Source organism: Archocentrus centrarchus, chromosome 10 (assembly GCF_007364275.1).
Source record: "Archocentrus centrarchus isolate MPI-CPG fArcCen1 chromosome 10, fArcCen1, whole genome shotgun sequence".
NCBI classification, from domain to species: Eukaryota; Metazoa; Chordata; class Actinopteri; order Cichliformes; family Cichlidae; genus Archocentrus; species Archocentrus centrarchus.
The window spans coordinates 23,594,057-23,613,639 of NC_044355.1; the positions used below are offsets into that span (position 1 = coordinate 23,594,057).

General features: G+C 42.6%; 1 protein-coding gene across 1 annotated transcript; it reads right to left on the minus strand.

The window, feature by feature from the left end:
- Positions 1 to 11,808: 11,808 nt before the first annotated feature.
- eif4ebp3l (eukaryotic translation initiation factor 4E binding protein 3, like) lies at positions 11,809 to 16,181 on the minus strand. The gene is made up of 3 exons (XM_030739179.1): positions 15,783 to 16,181; positions 13,941 to 14,117; positions 11,809 to 12,400 (listed from the first exon to the last, which is right to left on the minus strand). Exons 1-3 carry the CDS (start codon positions 15,913 to 15,915, stop codon positions 12,372 to 12,374), a joined length of 339 nt encoding a protein of 112 aa, XP_030595039.1. The 5' UTR covers positions 15,916 to 16,181; the 3' UTR covers positions 11,809 to 12,371.
- Between the last annotated feature and the right edge of the window lie 3,402 nt (positions 16,182 to 19,583).

The following is a 19,583-nucleotide window of genomic DNA, read 5'->3' on the forward strand; positions in this document are numbered from 1 at the left end:
AGCCGGATAAGGACGCTTACCTCTGATTCATCATGCATGCTGGAGAAGACCGTGCAGTTAGGCCTAAGTGGCTGACCCGCCCACCTGCACACTTAGAAGATTACGAGACAGAGTACGGGAAACAGAGAAGGCACATGCCATTCCACCTCCAGAGTGCACAGAGGAGTTTTGGAGATGAAGTGGACCCACATTCAGACCACGAGGGAGCTGCCGAAATGACACCCTTCCCCTCTTCACTGAGTGGTCACAGAGCTCAATGGGACATTACACTAGATGAGTGGGCTTGCTCTCAGGCAAGGACCACAACCACTCTAACACACCCAGGTCGAGGATCATGGCAAACACAGAGAGAGCCCAGGGAGGCGCATGTCGACTACTCTACACCTTATTCTCAACGCAGAAAATCAGTGAGCCCTTCTTCCCATTATACGGCAGAGCTAGAACATCTGCACAGAGAAAGATTGGAGCTGCAACGTTCTCAACGGGCCCTGCACGCAGAACTGGTTGAGCTCAGACAATTCAGAGAAGAGGCCGAAAGCATGATGGGATCAATCCAGCAAAGTAGGCCGCCACCTGACCCACGACCTAGGTCGGGCCCTCCTATGTATGCACCACCCCTCCACCTGTTCAGGAGGAAGAGGATATTGATGATGACTGGCCGGACCCTCCACCTTGGCCTGGACCCGAGGATGGAATTGATCATTCTCTTGGCACCGAGCCAGTGCTAAGTATGTTAGAGAAACTGATGGCTGACCTTCAGGTCATAAAGGCCCAAGCTACTGGTCACCAGATCCCCGAGGCATCAGCAGCAGGAAAATCAGTTTCACTAGAGCGTGGAAGCTGGGTGGCGCAGCACCCTCACAGCAAGTCAAAACATGGTTATGAACAACCTCAGTGGCATTTCAACCCTCCACGGTCTGGGCCAAGGCCAGAGAGTCACAGTATCCATTATACGGACCCTACACCTGTAAGCCAGATTAGAGGGGCAGAGTCATCACACATGTCACAGCCTTACTATAATCCCATCACTGTTGCGGAAGCAACATACAGAGGCCCACGGCCAAGCATCAGCATCCCCTTCTTCACGCATGACCCTAGTGATTTTAGCTTTGACCAACCTATTACCTCCAGACGCCACTGAACTGTTTAAATACCAGATTTTGGTAGACAATCTCAGGCTGGATGAGGCAAGACTTATTGCTGAGTCTTACCTTAATTCTCCTACTCCCTGTTCGGACACCATGGAGGCACTGAATGAGAAATTTGGTCAGCCACACCAGATTGCTCTGAACCGAACAACCAGGGTTATGGATTCACCTGATATTCGACGGGGGATACTGTCGCATTTGAGAAGTTTGCCCTACAAGTACGCTCCCTGGTAGGCATGCTTAAAATGCTGGGTCCAGAGGGTGAGGCTGAACTGAGATGTGGATCCCATGTAGCTCGCCTGCTGAGTAAGCTACCAGCAGAGCAACGAGCAGACTTCAGACGTGCTATTTTTCGCAGTCCAGAGTATACACTCTGGTGGACTTATCAGAATGGCTGCAGTATGAGGCATGGTGTCATGATTATGATAGCCATCCCCATGTTTTTGCAGCGAAAGACAAGTCAGGTCATCAGAAACGTAAAGCCATCACCATTCTGCATGGATCCAAGGAGAATCCAGGGAACCACCAACTTCCAGAAGAAGAAGCCCAGTAAAGGGTGGCCATATTGCCCCTACTGTGAGAGCAATGAGCACTACCTCAGCCAATGTTTGACCATTCAGCAACAAGGAGCAACTGTCACAGTGGATAAGGACTCATGACAAATGTGCTAGAGCTCATCAAGCAGCCCACTGTGACCTACGGAAACTTTGTGGACTCTGTCAAGGGAAACATCTTCAGGTGCTCCACGAGGTGAATACCAGGGAAGAGAAGGGGGCAATCAATGCAGAGAGTTGTTTGGTTAGCACCACCACTGAGACACTGTACCTGGACCGCCCACCAGACATCAGCAGGGTCCTGTTGAAAGTTGTCCAAGTGACCTTACACCACAACAATCGGAGCCTAAACACGTATGCTCTGCTGGATGATGGCTCAGAGCGCACAATGCTACTGCCGGCTGTGGCACAAAGACTTGGCCTACAAGGAACCCCTGAAACCCTAGACCTGAGAACCATCAGACAAGACATTCAAACCCTAAATGTCAGTGTCATTTCACATCTCTCCTGCATCCAGCAAGCACAGTCGCTTTGCCATTAACGGTGCTTTCACTGCTGATTGCCTGGGACTTGCTGAGCACTCTTATCCTTTCGACAGCCTGCAGAAACAATACAAATATCTGTTAGGACTTCCTCTGCATTCCTTTAAAAATGCACAGCCATTACTATTCATAGGCACTGACCATCCCCATTTCATTACTCCTGTCGAGCCCGTTTGGTTGGGTCCCCCTGGTGGCCCTGCTCCAGTGCATACCAGATTGGGGTGGACTCTTCAGGGCCCTATGAAAACTCTAGAGAGATGTCTACAGCCACGACAGTGCCTGTTAACGGTAGCCACCCTCCAGGTGGCGGAGTTACTCAGAAATGTGGAGAAGCTCTGGAAGGCTGACATCCTCCCGTACCAGGACGAGAAGGCTGTGACACAATTCAAACAGGATAATGAGGCGATCGAATTACTGAAGAGGGAGACAATACGAGTGAACATCAGTGGAACATTCCGTTATGCAACTCCACTATTGCAGAAAGGGGATATGCCTGTTCTCCAGGCTTTCCAGGAGTCAGTCATGCCTAACCTGCGAAACACAGAGAGGCGTCTCGCCAAAGACCCAGAGCGTACAGCAGCCTATTGTGAGGAGATACAGAAACTGATACAAGCTGGTGCAGTGACTAAGTTGGACCCCCAAGCCCTCTCACTGGAGAGTGAGTCATGGTTTATCCCCCATCACATGGTGAGCCATAACAACAAGAACTGGCTTGTATTTAACTGTTCTCATGTCTACCAAGGGCCTTGGTGCCTCGCTGCTGGGAGTTCTGCTTCGGTTTCGGGAACATGCCATTGCCATCAGCGCAGACATCAAAGGCATTTTTTTACAAGGTCCACCTCCTCCCAGAAGACAGACCCCTGCTGCGATTTGTGTGGCATGATTTAGTGCGGGATCGTGCACCAGATGTTTATGAGTGGCAGGTGCTACCATTTGGGACCACCTGTAGCCCCTGCTGTGCAACTAAGGCCCTCCAGCGTCACGTGGAAGATCACAGCACGGTTGGGGAGGATGTGCAGTACTTGGTGGAAAGATGCTTTTATGTTGACAACTGTCTCCAGAGCTTGTCTATACAAGCCAAATATGCACATCCAGCAGTTAAAGGGGTACAGGAACAATGGCGATAGCAGTAGAAAAAGACAGTCCATACACCAGAACGCTCCTGGGAAAAAGATATTTTTAATTGCCTTCAAAGTATAGTAACGTTTCGGGCATCCATGCCCTTCTTCAGACTTAATGACAAAATCTAGAACACATGTACATATATACCCCGCATACCATTCAAAGTTGTCACATGATCATGTCTGATGTACAAATAGGAAAAGGGACACGTCAGGGTATATGAAGGAAGATACAAAAATTATAACATACTCAGGTGGATAGTCTAAAAATAATCTCTAAAGCCCTGGAACATTTAGGAATAAAAGGTGGTAATAAATAGACTAAACCGGCTAGAGCATGTAGCAAAAATACAAGAATACAAGAGTGTCAATTTAACAACTGAAAGATGTGGACACTGCAGGTATTCTGGTGACTGGCTTTACGCATACATACATTACCAGTCAAAAGTTTGGACACAGTTTCTGATTCAGTGGTTTCTCATTATTTAAAAATTGTCTGCATGTAGATTAATACCAAAGTCATCCAAAATATGAAGAAATAAATATGGAATTATTTATTAAACAAAAAGTGTTAAACAAACCAAAATATGTTTTATATTTTAGATTCTTCAAAGTACAGTAGGCATCTCTTGCTTAGATGACAGCTCTGCACATTCTGGCATTTTCTCAGTCAGCTTTGAGCAGTCACCTGGAATGGCTTTCAGTTAACAGCTGTGCCTTTCAAGAGTTAATTTCTTGAATTTCTAGCCCTCTTAATGTGTTTGAGACCATCAGTTGTGTTGTGAAGAGGCAGAGTTGGTATACAGTGAATAGCCCTATTTGAGTAATGTTCTAATCCATATTATGGCAAGAACTACTCAACTAAGTAAAGAAAAACAACAGTCCATCATTACTTTAAGAAATGAAGGTCAGCAAGAACTTTGAAAGTATCCTCAAGTGCAGTTGCAAAGACCATCAAATGTTATGATGAAGCCAGCTCTCATCAGGACCGCCCCAGGAAAGGAAGAACAAGAGTTTCCTCTGTTGCACAGGATAAATTAATCAGAGTTTCCAACCTCAGAAACCGCAAGTTAACAGCACCCCAGATAAGAGCCCACCTAAATGCTTCACAGAGTTCAAGTAGCACACACATCTCTACATCAGCTGTTCATAGAGGACTGCGTGAGTCTGGACTTTATGGTGGAATTGCTGCAAAGAAGCCACTTCTAAGGAAGAACAAGAGGAAGAGAATGGCTTGGGCCAAAGAACACAAGGAACATTAGACCAGTGGAAATTTGTCCTTTGGTCTAATGAGTAAGATGCAGAAAAGGTGAGCGGATGGTTCCTACATGTGTAGTTCCCACCGTGAAGTATGGAGGAGGAAGTGTGATGGTACGGGGTGCTTTGCTGGTGACACCGTTGGTGATTTATTCAAAAACCAAGGCACACCTAACCAGCATGGCTACCACAGCATTCTGCAGTGACATGCCATCCCATCTGGTTTGCGTTTAGTGGGACCATCATTTGTTTTTCAACAGGACAGTGACCCCAAACACACCTCCTCAGTCAAGTGCTATTTGACCAAGAAAGAGGGTGATGGAGGGTTGCGTGAGATGGCCTGACCTCCACAATCACCACAAACCCAGCTGAGATCGTTTGGGATGAGTTGGCCCACAGAGTGAAGGCAAAGCAGTCAGTAAGTGCTCAGCACCTCTGGGAACTCCTTCAAGACTGTTGGAAAATCATTTCAGGTGATTACCTCACGAAGCTGATTGAGAGAATGCCAAGAGTGTGCAAAGCTGTAATCAAAGCAAAAGGTGCATACTTTGAAGAATCTAAAATCTCAAACATATTTTGGTTAGTTCAACACTTTTAAGTTTACTACATGATTCTTTATGTGTTCCTTCATATTCTGGACGACTTCAGTGTTAATTTAAAATGTAGGAAAAAATAAATAAAAACTTGAACGAGATGGTGTGTCCAAACTTTTGACTGGTACTGTATATAAACCATAGAGTTCATATATGCCACAATAATTCAAGAAGCACTTGCATTTAGACTGAAGAGATACACCAGGAAAGCAGAGGCAAAGAGAATAAATGGCCTGTTCTCCAAATATCCATTCAGGGTGAACTATTAGGTAAAAGGGAACAACAGCACAAGGGCAGACCCACCCTGGGCTGAAACTGAACAATACTAGAAGAACATCTGGGAGAAAGAGGTGTAACACAACACCAATTCCAAGTGACTGGTGGACCTAAGAGCAGACCATAGCAACCTCCCAAAACAAGAACCAGTCAACATCACAAAGGCAGACATCCAACAACAACCAGTCTCTGGAATGAAGAGCTGGACAGCACCAGGACCCGACATGATCTGAGCCTACTAGCTGAAGAAGCTAACAGCACTTCATGAAAGCCTGGCAGCACAAACAAGGGGTTTGCTAACAGCAGGTACTCATCCGGACTAATAAACAGGATAGAACACTCCTGATCATGAAAGATTCACAAGCATACAACACCATCAAACTATCAGTCAGTTACCTGCCTCATGGAAGCTCCTCTCAGGCATCGCAGCAACCAAGCTGAGTAGGCACATGAGTCAATACATGAGTGCAGCTCTGAAAGGCATTGGAAATAACACCAGAAGGCCAAAGCACCAGCTGCTGGCTAACAGAGCAGGACACACTCTCTGACCAGCAAAACCAGTCTGAGCACTGCGTGGACATACTATAAGAAAGCCTACTACTCAGTGCCCCACACATGGATGCTGGAGTGCTTGGCACTATGCAAGGCTAATAGTGAGCTAATAACATTCCTCAGAAACTCAGTAGGTCTGCAGAAGACAACACCGGAGGCCAGCTTCAAGGCAATTACACAAGTTACTATCAAGTGTGGTATATACCAAGGTGATGCACTGTCCCAACCCCCCTAAGCCAGTTCATCACTAAGAGCAGATAGGGATATAGATTCAGGAGTGGAATGACCATTAGCAACCTCCTGTACATGGATGGCATCTATCTTTGTGGATGGAGACACTAACTCACTGATCCACCTCACTAGGATCTACAGTGAGGATATCTGGATGTCATTCGGACTGCAGCTGAATGGTGGCAAAGAGAGGGAAAGTCATGTGGACTGAACAGGGTGAAGTTGTCAGAAGGCAGAACAGCAGGTATAAAGGACAGTTACAAGTACCTGGGTATCCCACAGGCCTATGGGAACCATGATAGAGATGCACAAACGTCAGCCACAGCCAAATACCTCCAGAAGGTAAGACAGGTGCTGAAAAAAAAAACAGCTGAACAGTAGGAATAAGATCCAAGCTATCAATACATATGTCCTGCCAGTCATCAGATAGATGGAGGAGGAGATAGAGGGGGAGACAGATGCAACTGATGTCAAGACATGAAAACTCCTCACAATGCATGGCGGTCTCCAGCACCCTGAGGCTCGATGAGTAACAGAAAGAGGGAGAGCGAGGATTAGTGAGCATCAGAGCCACAATCCACGATGAAACACGGAACATCCATGGATACATCAGAAAGATGGTCCTCTGAGATGAGCTGCTCCAAGAATGCCTCAGGTAGCTGAAGACAGCAACAGGAAGAAGAACTATCATGGATGACCAAGCATGGGGTGTACTGTCAACAGATAGAAAAAGTGGAAGACATCAAGAAATCCTCTCTATAAATCCATAGAGGCATGAGTCTACCACAGCTGATAGGATCCAATTGCAGGCTGTGCAAAGATGCCTTGGAGACTATCCAACTCATAGTAGCAGAATGTGAGCTGCAAACTGAGACAGCATTCACTGAAAGGCCGCAACCAAGTGGCTGGGATAGTGTACAGGAACATCTGTGCTACATATGGTCTAGTCCCCAATTCCTGATGGGAGACACTGCAGACAGTGGTTGAGAACAACATGGCTAAAGTCCTGTGGGACTTAAGCAAGCTACAACATGCTTTTTCATCAGAAGTGGAGTCTTGCGTGGCATTTGAATGTATTACTTATTGTTTTCTTGGTAGAATGGATTATCATCCCAACCGTGCTCACTGGAACATTCAGAAGCTTAGAAATATGTCTTTAATCAATGCCATCAGTATGCTTTGCAGCAACAAGCTTGTAAAGATTTTTATAAAGCTCTTTGCTTGTACCCATCATGAGATGCTTGTTGTGTGACACCTTGGTAATGAGAAACCTTTTTATAGACATCATCTTTTAGGACTGAACCGGCTAATATTAATTTTCACTGATAGGGGGCAGGGTTGCTTTCTAAATAGCGACAGATTTCAGCTGGTTTATTGGCGTTCCATTACTTTTTGCATCTCATTGTCTTTATGTGTTGAATATTTATTCCCTGTGTCATTCCACTTTATTACACATAATTAAATTTATGGAGTTATTTGTTTTGATTTCTTTGTATTTGTGGATTACTTTGGTTGTTACTGGTGAAAACTTCCTGTCAATAGCCCGATTAGAAATACATTTACTGAGAAAAATGACAAATTTATTACTTATTTTCACCACTGTAAGTACTTATCATGGAGCCTAGTCTTGCATTATTATATATTGCAGAATAATATTTACAAATTTCATTAACACAAAGGCTGTAGCGCATACTGTTCTATCATATTTACTGTCAAATACAAATCAACCAGTGCATATGTCGAATTTTCAGACTCACAAAGGTTTTTAGGTCACTGGTAGACATTTTTGCCTGACAGCTGCTATTGACAGTGGAATTTCAAAGGTAATTGTTTCTGTTCTGCAAAGTAATCCGTGTAGCAACATGTGATAAGACTTGCACTTTGAGTATGTACAACAGGACACCTGTATCAACAGACAAAGCCGTAAACCAGTGGTGCCACTGAATATCAAAAACCTGATCTCTGACATATGCACACTAAGCACAGTAGGTTCACAGTGAGTGTAAAATCATGCGCAGAAAATCTGTTTATGAAAGTTACCAGTGGCACATTAGGCAACAACAAGCAGTACCAGAGACTGTGCAACAAGCAGCAAAGAAATCGTGAGCTTTACTGAGCCTAATGCAAGATGGTGTAGTCTGCAATTTAAATACTGTGCAGCAATTCTGAAGAAATGACAGTCAATTCAAAACTCAGCTTTTGAGTTTCTTCAAAAATACTTGTGGTCACGTTTTGCAAAGATCACTTCTAGGAACTAAACAATAAATAATGATGAAATGTTTTCAAGCACCACACGAGCCCAGTGTAATCCAAGAAACATCTAACAGTGTCTCATATTTAATTTCAGTGTAACGGAGATCGAGGAATCAGAGTTTACAGTCTACTCTTTTACTCATGTGCTCAACTGGAATGCTGGTAAACAGCTGGCTGACTTTCCTGCAGTGTGAGTAATGTGAAGTGGAGTTTGTATGTGTCAAACATGTGGTCCACTTCAGCCCCCCGACTACCGGCTCCTCCCTGTCAGGATCCATGTCACCAAGTAGGCTGTGTGTTTGAGTGTCTGTTTACATCGTCACCCGGGTGATTCATCCTGAACTTGTACCACTCGGCTTTAACAGGAGCAGCTGATAAAAATAGATCCCCATTGGCTAACCCAGGGGTGGGCAATTCCAGGCCTCGAGGGCCGGTGTCCTGCAGGTTTTAGATGTGTCCCTGATCCAACACACCTGAATCAAATGGCTGAATTACCTCCTCAGTATGCAGTCAAGTTCTCCAGAGTCCTGCTAATGACTTCTGTATTTGACTCAGGTGTGTTGAAGCAGAGACACCTCTAAAATCTGCAGAACACTGGCCCTCGAGGCCTGGAGTTGCCCACCCCTGCGGCTAACCCAACTTTACCCAACCCTCTTACAGGGAAACTGGGCGGGGCACAGTCAGTGTGGGAGGGGTGAAGCAAAGGGGGAATATTTAGTCTCTGGAAAAGGGCACTGGAGCAAGTTTATCAGGGTTCATTTGAACTCAGATGGCACGGGTGGCCATCTGCGGTGTTGTTTTCAGTAGCACAGACTGATATTTTCCAAAATAACATTTCATGAATGTGCAGAGACCAATGGCCAGTTCTCAAGATGAAAACATTTCAGAATCACTCTGAAACTTATCATTTCTCTGAAGTAGACCAATCACCCCTTTTCTCAGTTTCTCTCATATATATATATATATATATATATATATATATATATATATATATATATATATATATATATATATATATATACATATATATATATACATATATATATATATATATATATATATATATATATATATATATACTGTTACAATAATGGATAGTTTAAAAGCTGAGAGACTGCACAGAAGTTCACTGTAAGATAAACAAGGATTATTTTGAACTGTGAGTCATGTAAAGCTACTCTGGGGGAGTCCAAAAATAAAAGCATAGAGCTGGCAATGAATATAATAAGTCCACTTAAACGCTTTAGTGAAAATACAAAAATAAATCACATTATGTTTGAAATTCTTTGCTGATGTTTGTAGCTTACTTTAGGATTGCTTTGTAAAATCTGTTTAGTGCCGTGTGCCTGTGAGAAAATCTGAATTCAGCCAATTATCATTGATAGATGGTGACCTCAGTAGTCCTATGGATTAGATGCAATGACGCTGGATAAGAACATGGGATGATCATGCAGTAAATATGCATTTGGATAAAATAAACCCTCCACTAGGGGGAATATAAACTTCCTCTAGCAGAGAGTAACCCCTTTAAAAACTATGATATGAGCATATGGTGCCTGTCATAGTCACATGGCCTTGCTCTCACGTGCTTTGCAAAACACACAAACTGAGTTTACACAAACTGTGTGCCGATGTAGTATTACAGTGACACTTGGCAAAATGTTAAGCTGCTGTCTGAGCATAGTATTTGCTGTAAGACGAGCTAACACAAGGGCACAGAGCAAGTTTAATTTGCATGTTCCCAAAAGAACTTCAGTCTTAGTATTGCATAAAACTCAGCTGTTAGCTTTAATTAATTTGCCGTGGTTGCCAAAAAAACATCTGCAAACCTATATGTGTAGAACGTCTGAGCAGAATGACGTCATATCAAACATGAAGAATATAGGGGCCTAGTTATCTGTTCTCACTTGAATACACCATTCAGTATAGACCCTGTCATTGTTATTTGCTATGAAATCCACACTGTGGACTCATGAGAGATGAAACAAATGTTGATGCCATAGCTACTTCAACACAACTTATAAATACTCAGTAAATCCACAATTACATATTTGAGATGACTGTCTGGTCAAATACCAGCAGATGAAATACCCCCACCCCCATACTGTGGTATAGTTTTACTATGTCTGAGCTGCAGCTGCCTTCATTCCTTAGGACCGGAGCTACACCCACAGTCATTCTCCCTGGTCTGTAGGTCAGCGTCTGGAATAAGCAAGCATGCCTAGCACTGACCTTGCTGAGTGGGCAAGGCTGAAGACGCAGTGCACATGACTCTGGGTGGCCTTGTGCTTCAAAGTCACTCCTGCCAGATTTCATCTGTTAGATGTTTTTATTACCATGTCTGAAAATTGAAGATTACATCTCCCATCAATATAAAGCATGCCTATTCCTAATAAGAGGCTAACACATCCCACAATTTTTTTAATAAAAACAAAACTGAATTTCAGTGAAAATGGGCCTTCTCCTTCACCCAGTCACACACACACATTCATATCCATGCCTAAGGACCTGCGCACACACACACTTTGATGGATGCATCAGGGACAACTCAGGGTTCAGTATCTTGCCCAACATACATACATACAGATTAGAGTAGCAACCCCCTTTTTTTCCTCTCCAACAAAAATCATATTCAGTTTGTCATTCCATATTTTTCCCCTGGTCATCTGCACTGGCTCAATTCCTGACATTTTGAGAACCACTGGCCTAAAGTAACTGCTTTGCTTCAACATAACTCAGCAAATTCTACTTGCATGTGCAACTGGATTTCCTTTTTCAGTATACAAAAACATCTGCACGAGTTACGCAACACATTAACTGCCTATCACGCAATTTTGTGTGGCCACATACGCGTCTGTTACAAGGTGTAGATTTCGATTAAGAAAATCTTACCCTAAGCTGTCTCATCTACAGACTGGATACACACGATTTCTGTTAAAAGGGCCAACGATCAGGTCCTTCACTGAACAGGATGACCATGCTACAGCCACATGTAATAAAGCCCCCCCCCCCCCCCCCCCCCCCCACCCCCGCAAAAGTACATTCTGAGCCAGGAGAAACCCTGACACACCACAACTTGTACTGTATCCAAAGTACATGTTATCAAATTTTATGGGCCATCTTTTCAGGTCATAAAACACATGAACATTTAAAAACATCAAAATCCTCATAAACCAAAGTTACAAGGTCTTTACAGTTCAGTTCATGTTACTGCAGCTTAAAAAAAAAAAAAAAAAAAAAAATAGGCATAAATGTTCATAAAAATGAGCCAAGAAACAATCTGACAGTTATCCAACCTTTATTTGAAATTTTTCACATTCCATCACTCTATACAAAACAACATAGGACCTGATTTTCAGCAGTCAACCCCCACCATCAGGAGACACCTGTCCATCTAACAAAGGACCTTCCTTTTTGGGGGAGAAAAAAAAAAAAAAAAGAAAAACAAACTGATGCATGCATTGAAAATAACTTTACATGTCTTAATGTAATCATATCATACCCCCCCCCCCCCAACTTAAAAAAGGCAACATAGTACAAGTTTCTTATTTACAAAGATTTTAAAAAGTGAAATCAAAATTGATTTTTTTTTTTAATTCTGCTGCAGCTCTAAAGTGAATCAGCAACCAAACAATCCATTTAGCACAATAAACGCATTTATAGGGTGAAAAGCACCCTACTTTAACACTTTCATTCTTTTGAAATTCCTGACAAAAGCTTTTATTAATTTAAAAAAAAAAAAAAAAAAAAAAAGTGAAGAAGCTTCATTTGTAATGTGTTACGGTCAGTGATGACCTTGGAGGCATTTCAACAACTAACTCTCCACAGGAGGTAATACTGCAGCTCAGATGTCCATCTCAAACTGGCTGTCATCTGTTGGAAAAGGCACAAAACAGTCGAGATTAAAAATGGTGATGTGTGACAATCGGCCAGCAATTTCTTCTCGTGGCTGCGCCCCAAATATAGCCGCACGTTAACTGACAACGGAGAAGAAAACAGAAGCTCTTATCAATGCAGTGGAAACCGCCAAGGAGGAGAAAAACACCAACGATGGAGAACAAAAACAAAACCCACAACGTGTTTTGAGTGTTTTTACCTACACAAACAAGAAGACAGGTGGAAAGGGGGGGGGGGGGGGGGGGTTCACGTGTAATCCTTATGGTCTTTAGTTTGACAGGAGGAATGGAGGAGGGCAGATTGATCGCTGCATGTACTTCACTCAGTAATAAAAGGGCTTGACCATGAACCCAAACATTTGGTCACACAGCCACAGAAAGCCTGAGAGGATTATTGCCAAAATAAGGGATTCCATCTCTACCAAGTCACAATATTCTTATTAGAAATAAAGAAACAGCAGTATAACGTGAAGTTGTTTACCTCCCAAAAAAGGACACCAAGCTGACAAAAGGTCTACCCTTCAGTGTATTAAAGTGGACATATGATGCTTTTCCTCATCTTGTTAAAGCAGCAGAAGCTCACATTAAAAAATTAAAGCCAAAGATTATGTTTGTGAGGGCTGGCCAATGAGAGGAGAGCTGGTTTAAAGGGAGAGTGGCTAAAACAGCTCTAAGGAGAGGAACAACTTAGAAACTGCATCAAGGCACAATTTAAGATAAATAAGGATTATTTTGAACTGTAAATCATGCAGAGCTACTCAAACAGACTTGAAGGATTAAAAACAAAAAAAATAGAGCTGGAAATAAATTGCTCACTAATAAGCTGCTGGCCTGGTTTTAATAAAAAGATAAATAGTGTCTGAAGTGAAGCTAACAAACAGTTCAGCTGCTGTGCTGCAAAGTTTGAGGCACAGCAGGTGGTTAGCACTGCACATGCTGGGTTACCAAGCATGTTAAGTTTCTCATAAAATAAAGTCAGTGGAGCCTTCTTTGCATTAGTTATAAAGTCACAGTAAAATGTGAGAGGAAATGTTTACATTTCATAAAACCACAAAAGGTAATGGAGATGTTTTTCTCCCCAACCCCCGCCCTCCCTTCTTAAGAGTTAGGAAACAAGGAAACCAGTTCTAGTTAAGAACAGGTTTCCTATTATCTAACCCATCAGGATTCATATGCCTTCAAGCTTTTTAATTCCTTTTATCAGTGTAGGCATGTTTTTCCTGATGTTTTTCACATTGCAAAACAAAGTCATTGAACTCGTACTCATTTAGCACACCTCAGCCACACACACGGTTTTTAAGGTACTGTTTTTCCTGAGCGTTCGCCTTTTGTTCACACAGAAAATTTATCAGGAATCAATAAATGCATCAATAAAGACACTGACCTTTCAGGAGGATCAACATAAATAACATTTTTACAAGTATCCACCCCCAATCAGATGCTGTGATCACGCACATGAACTTAGTTTTGTGTGTCCAAGCTCAGAGAAGACAAGAACTACACAGGTGTGTGTTTACCTGCAACGTCTTTCTCTTCCTCCTCTTCCTCCTCTTTGAGATCCTGCAACTTCCCCATGGGGTGTGTGGCTGGAACTGTTACCCCTGGGATCTGGGGCAGACAGCACGGCGGGGTCCGGGCAAGAGGGGAATTTCGACAATCCAAGAGGAACTTCCTGTCATAGATGATGCGGGTACCTATGGGTTTGTTTTTTTTTTTTTTGGGGGGGGGGGGGGGGGGGACAAAGAATATGTGGTCTTTGACTTGCAGTAAAAAAAAAAAAAAAAAAAAAAAAAAAAACAAAAACCATAGCATCTAAGCAAAGAGCAGAAGAAAGGCTGGACTTCTACTGCTGCCTAGTTATTACTCGAGCATGTTTACAGAGATGGAAGGTGCCCATCTGGAGATTTGGACATTATCCTGTATTGGAGGGGATTTAAGTGGAGAAAGGGGTTGTGTGTGTGTGTGCATAGTGGGGAGGGTTTACAGCTGTCACAGTAATTCTTGGAAATCAAAGCACAAAACATTCTCACTTTGAAGCAAGATGCTTTGTGATTAAAGCCACGTGTTTCATATTTTTGACAGCAGATGTGAAATGCTTATGAATGAACCTGAAGAGCACCCCAGCCACAAGGGAAAAAAAAAAAAAAAAAAATTAAACGTTGGCAAACCTCTAGGGGGGGGGGGAGAAAAACAAAACAGACTTGTTATGACTGAGTGAAGGAGCAGTCCTATATAGATTTTTTTTTTTAAAATGGAATTTGTACCATCTACAAGGAAAAAACATGTTATGCAACAGAGCTGTGAGCAGTTCATCCAGGACAAAGTTAAGCAAAGCAGAGAGAAATGGGGCTGGCAAAGGGGGCTGGAATGTATCCTATAGTGAAAGCAGCGCACTGTACTGCAGCGACTGTGCAGAGCAGTTCCATATGAAAAAGGGGTCAGCAACACAAGCTCTGACCCCGATAGTGTGTGCACAATTTAATGTGCTGCTACACAAAGTGTAACTCAAGTCAAAGCTCTGTTGCAACATCCTATCACATGTCGCCTGGCATCCATTTTTAGGCCTTTTTCTTAAACTGTTTATACGCCCCCATACATTACTACCCCCCCACCCCCCTTTAAAACGTACAGAATGTTCTCTACTGTTCGTCAATTGCAGAACAGAGAGAAGCGGGGGATAGGACAGCCTCCAACTCCACCACCACTGCACAGGCCAATCCCTTTGCTGTTCTGGCGGCGCGACACATACACCCTCATGTCACGAGTTGAGACTCCGCTTGTTGTCTTTAAGACATCAGTAGTTTGGACGCTGCAACAAGTCACTGATCAGACCGTAAAAAGTAAAAAAAAAAAGTCTGCATTTGTCATGTAAAGGCCAGTAGTTTTACCGCTTATCAATAAAGGTTCCAGTGTAGAACTTTATGGTTGTGAATTTAATAACACGAGAAAAAAAAAAGGGGGGGGGGGGGGGGGGGGGGGGGCACTTGTTTCTGATGTAAAAGTATTTATCAAATAAATTACAAGAAAAGCAAACTTGTTAACGTAATAGGCTGTAAGTACGCACATTTTGGCTCAACACTGGGACCCATCTTTGTCCCGTTTTTGCTGCTATTTACTGACGTTAGGAGAAATCAATATTACGTCAGATACTTTTATCAGCTGTTGTCGCGCGCAGCCTATCGCGAGAGCCGACGTCTGGATGTTTGCACGTACGCACAAACCATTTGATTCCAGTACAAATCAAACTACTTTTTCCCTCTTCTTCTTCTGTCGAGTCCTGAAAACACAAACAGACAAAAGGCGAAGTAATTTTGTCTGAAGAGAAGAACACCGAACTCCAAACAGCGCTGTTTTCTTACCTCCAGGCGTGGTGGAGAAGAGTGTACCCCCGGGTGTTTGGCTGTAACAGTCCGGTAGCTGGGACCAGTCCTTCAGGGTGAGCACCCTGGTGGGGATAGGGCAGCTTTTTACTTGATTTGTGCCGGCCGACATGCTAACTTTGGCCTAACTGCAGCTGAGAAAACAACTTATTTGTGTAGCCCCGAAACTCGCAAAAATTCCCCCACAGCCTTTCACGCGGACAAAACTACGCAAACAAGCGTAAAATTGTACAAGTTCCGCTCGTAAACTAACACTTAAAACAAACTCAAAGTTTGAGGTCTGTCACTACAGCCGACTGCCAAATGCTACAACGTGCTGTATTCCTGGTACCCAACGCTCCAGCAGCCACCCGTGATGTTTTTGTGCAGCAGCTATCAGCCACGTGGGGCGACGTGTATTCGGTGCGAATGTTTTTTCGCTACAGACAGTCCGTGAGGGCGGTGACGTATCTGTCAGTTTAGCCTGTAGGGAAAAAATAGTAGGGATTTTATTATTAATAATGGATAACAGAATTGTAAATGTACGCCCCTGTAAAATAACCATATAGTGCATAAAAATAACGCGAGTTCCCGAGAGGGACCGAAGTGAGAACAGCTATCCAGGGCTCATCCAGTTCACAAAACACTCATCCACTATTGGTTGTCAATCACTTGGCAACACTGCCCCCTACATGTGTGTCAGTGTGTCAGCAGCGTGGGTTTACGGTTAGAACAAAGTGTGCACGTCTCTCACGTGGAAAGCTGCAGAGCTCTGATCAATGCAAGCAGCATCTATACGGGTCACATTCATCTCTGTTTTATTATCAGCTTTATTTCACGAGGAGATGCATTTTTTATTCCTTTAGGTTGGTTTTACCCTTTTATTTCCAGTATCCAATACCTAAATTAATTGTAGGCTTCTATAGAGATATATTTACCCGTTTCCGTGTTTTGGAACAAAATGTGCACGTCTCCCACGAATCAGCAGACCTTTGATTAATCCCAGCAGCATCAAAAAGGACTACAGTATTTGTTTTCCCTATAATAAGGAGATGCATTAGATACATAAAGTTATACAACAGTTGATTTCTCATAGTCTGTTTACCTACTTACGGTGCATGGCTTATATTTTATTACATTTATGAATAATTAATGAAGTGGATAGACTAAGCAAATACAGAAGCAAAGGAGATTTTCTGTTGGTCTGGAAATTTCTATCCATTGGACAGTTAGTCTTCTTAATAAATAGATAAATAAATAAATCTATATTTCCACTGAAATGTACACACAATATGGAGAAATAAAGTTGCTTTAAAAATCTGTTCAATCAGGACTCCTTTAAAATGGCAAATCTACTTTGTAGTTTTAATTAACAAATTTAGTTCATTTTCGTTTTCTTTTTTTTTTTCAAAATTTCTCCTACTTTCCAACCACTTGAGGGCGACATTGACGTTAGTACAAAAGAATAAACCAAATCTGTGAATGTGAGTGTGGATGGTTAGCCCTGCGACAGGCTGGCGACCTGTACAGGATGTACCCTGCCTTTCGCACTACGACAGCTGGGATAGGCTCCAGCCACCACCACCACCACCACCACCATCCCTCTACTTCAGATGCTGAGGAGAACAGGAATGACAAGAATATGTTTTCCATAAACCTCCGAGGTGTATGCACGTCCCAGTTTTCAAATGCTGCGAAATACTGGAGAAAGGTGTAACTCGTGATTAAAAAAAAAAAAACCTTATCTCTGTGTACTCTATTTTACAGCAATCATAAGGGAGTATTGCCCAGAATTTTCTGTTTACATCATACTTTCAGCCCACAACAGCTGAGCAATGGTGGTACAGCCTGGCTCATCTATGCACTGGGGTTCTGGTAGAATGCATGTTTGGTCGTTTCATTTGGGCATTGGCAGCTGTTTCACTCATTTTCAGTCCAGTCCTTGTACCTGACCATTTTCAGAGTTCTGCTTGTTAAGCCACAACACTGACCTATGAATCATTCAAGCATAAAAAGGCACCTAACTCAAGGGATGAACCAGTGTTGTGTTTACATAAAACAGACAACTTAGTATAGAGCCAATTTTAAATTTTATCTTTGGGCACTTTGTTACTAGGAGCCTGCTGCAAAAAAAGGTATAAAAAAAAAAAAAAAAAAGCTATTAGCCAAAAGCTTGACATATCTTGGCATGGTGTGCAGTGTGTGCTTACAAAAACCTGAGGAAACTGGACAAGTAGAGGGCAAAAGAAGATGTGGCAGGCCTAAAAATAACTGCATCGGAAGAACAGTATCTGAAAGTCATGTCCTTAAGAAAAGGGAAAAATCTAGCAAAGACCTGACACAGGACCTGAGAGATGCATCTGGCCCTTGAGTTGATCCATCTACTGATCATTGAAGCCTCATCAGAAATGGTCTCAGTGGAAGGGTGGCTGACAAGTAGCCACTCTTACAGAAGGAAAGCGGGGAGAAAAGGTTGAGGTATGCTACATTACACAAGAACTGAACTGAAAGTCAGTGGCAACAGGTCAATTTCCAAATGTAAAATTTTTGGCTCAAATCATTGTGAATATGTACAGAGGGGGTCAGGAGGGGCATACAACAGTGAGTGTCTACAACCATCTGTAGAACACGGTGGAGGCTTTGCCATAGTTTGGGGCTGCATTTCAGCCAGTGGTTTTGGAGATCTTGTCAAAATTGGTGGAATTATGCAGAAAAGTTCCATTAGATTTTGATCCAACATGCAATACCATCTGGAAAAAAATTCTGATTGGCAACAGCTTTATTTTTCAGCAAAAAACAATGATCTGAAACACACCACCAACGCAGTAAAAGCACACCTGGATAGAAAAACTCACACAGTGGAATAATATCAGTTATGAATTGGCATCCCCAGAGCCCAGACCTCATTAATGAAGCAGTGTGGGATCATCTTGACAGGGAATGGAACAAAAAAACAGCCAACGTCCAAAGAAGAGCTTTGAATCTCCATAAAGAAACCTGGAGAACTATTCCTGAATTTTACTTAAAGAAATGAGAAGAAAGAGGCTTCAGGCTGTGTTGAAGAATAAAGGTGGTCATACTGACTTTCAAGCTCATTAGAATTGTACAAACTCTGTTTTTGCTTATATACTGTATTTCCATGTAACAAATATTGGTTTTCAAGCTTCTTGGAATTGTACACTCTCTGTTTAACCTCATATACTTTACTTCCATATTTCCATTTGTTTCAATAAATAGCTGTACCCTTTTCACATTTACTTAGCAAAATACAAAAAAGCTACCCATAGGTGGTATTATAGGTTTATCATAGGTGGCTCAAGACTTGTTGCACAGTACTGTTGGTGGACATGATGTGGCCACCAACAGTACTGAAACAGGCTGAAACAGCAGCAGGACTCACTTTGTTGTTTTAAAAAGAGTAACGTCAGTGTGAGTAACAGTCACACAACACAAGGGCAACACCTGATCATAATTTATCAACATGTACGACAGTATATTAGATATGTGTAATGATATCTTATCAGGAGAATGGTTGTACACAGAGTTATGACTCAGTTGAAGCAATGAAAGGTGGAGAGGCTGAAGAAGCTCAGACGAGGTCTTAAATTAGTTTAGTGAAATATGTATTAGCCTCTTATTACTTTTAAATATAAAACTAAACAGTTTGATCATGAGAGGAACTGGTTCGGGGAAGAGATAAGAGAGCCAGGTGGAGCATCAGGGTGTGAGGTCAGCTTTAAAAACCATTTTAATTATAAAAGATCCAGAATGAACAGGTGAGGACTGATGTCAGGTTCATTT

Coding starts and splice junctions, on each gene's coding strand:
- eif4ebp3l (XM_030739179.1), bottom strand. CDS start 15,915: ATGTCGGCCGGCACAAATCAAGTAAAAAGCTGCCCTATCCCCACCAGG. Junction 14,118..15,782: donor CTTCTCCACCACGCCTGGAG/GTAAGAAAACAG, acceptor ACAAACCCATAG/GTACCCGCATCATCTATGAC. Junction 12,401..13,940: donor GGAAGAGAAAGACGTTGCAG/GTAAACACACAC, acceptor CTTTTCCAACAG/ATGACAGCCAGTTTGAGATG.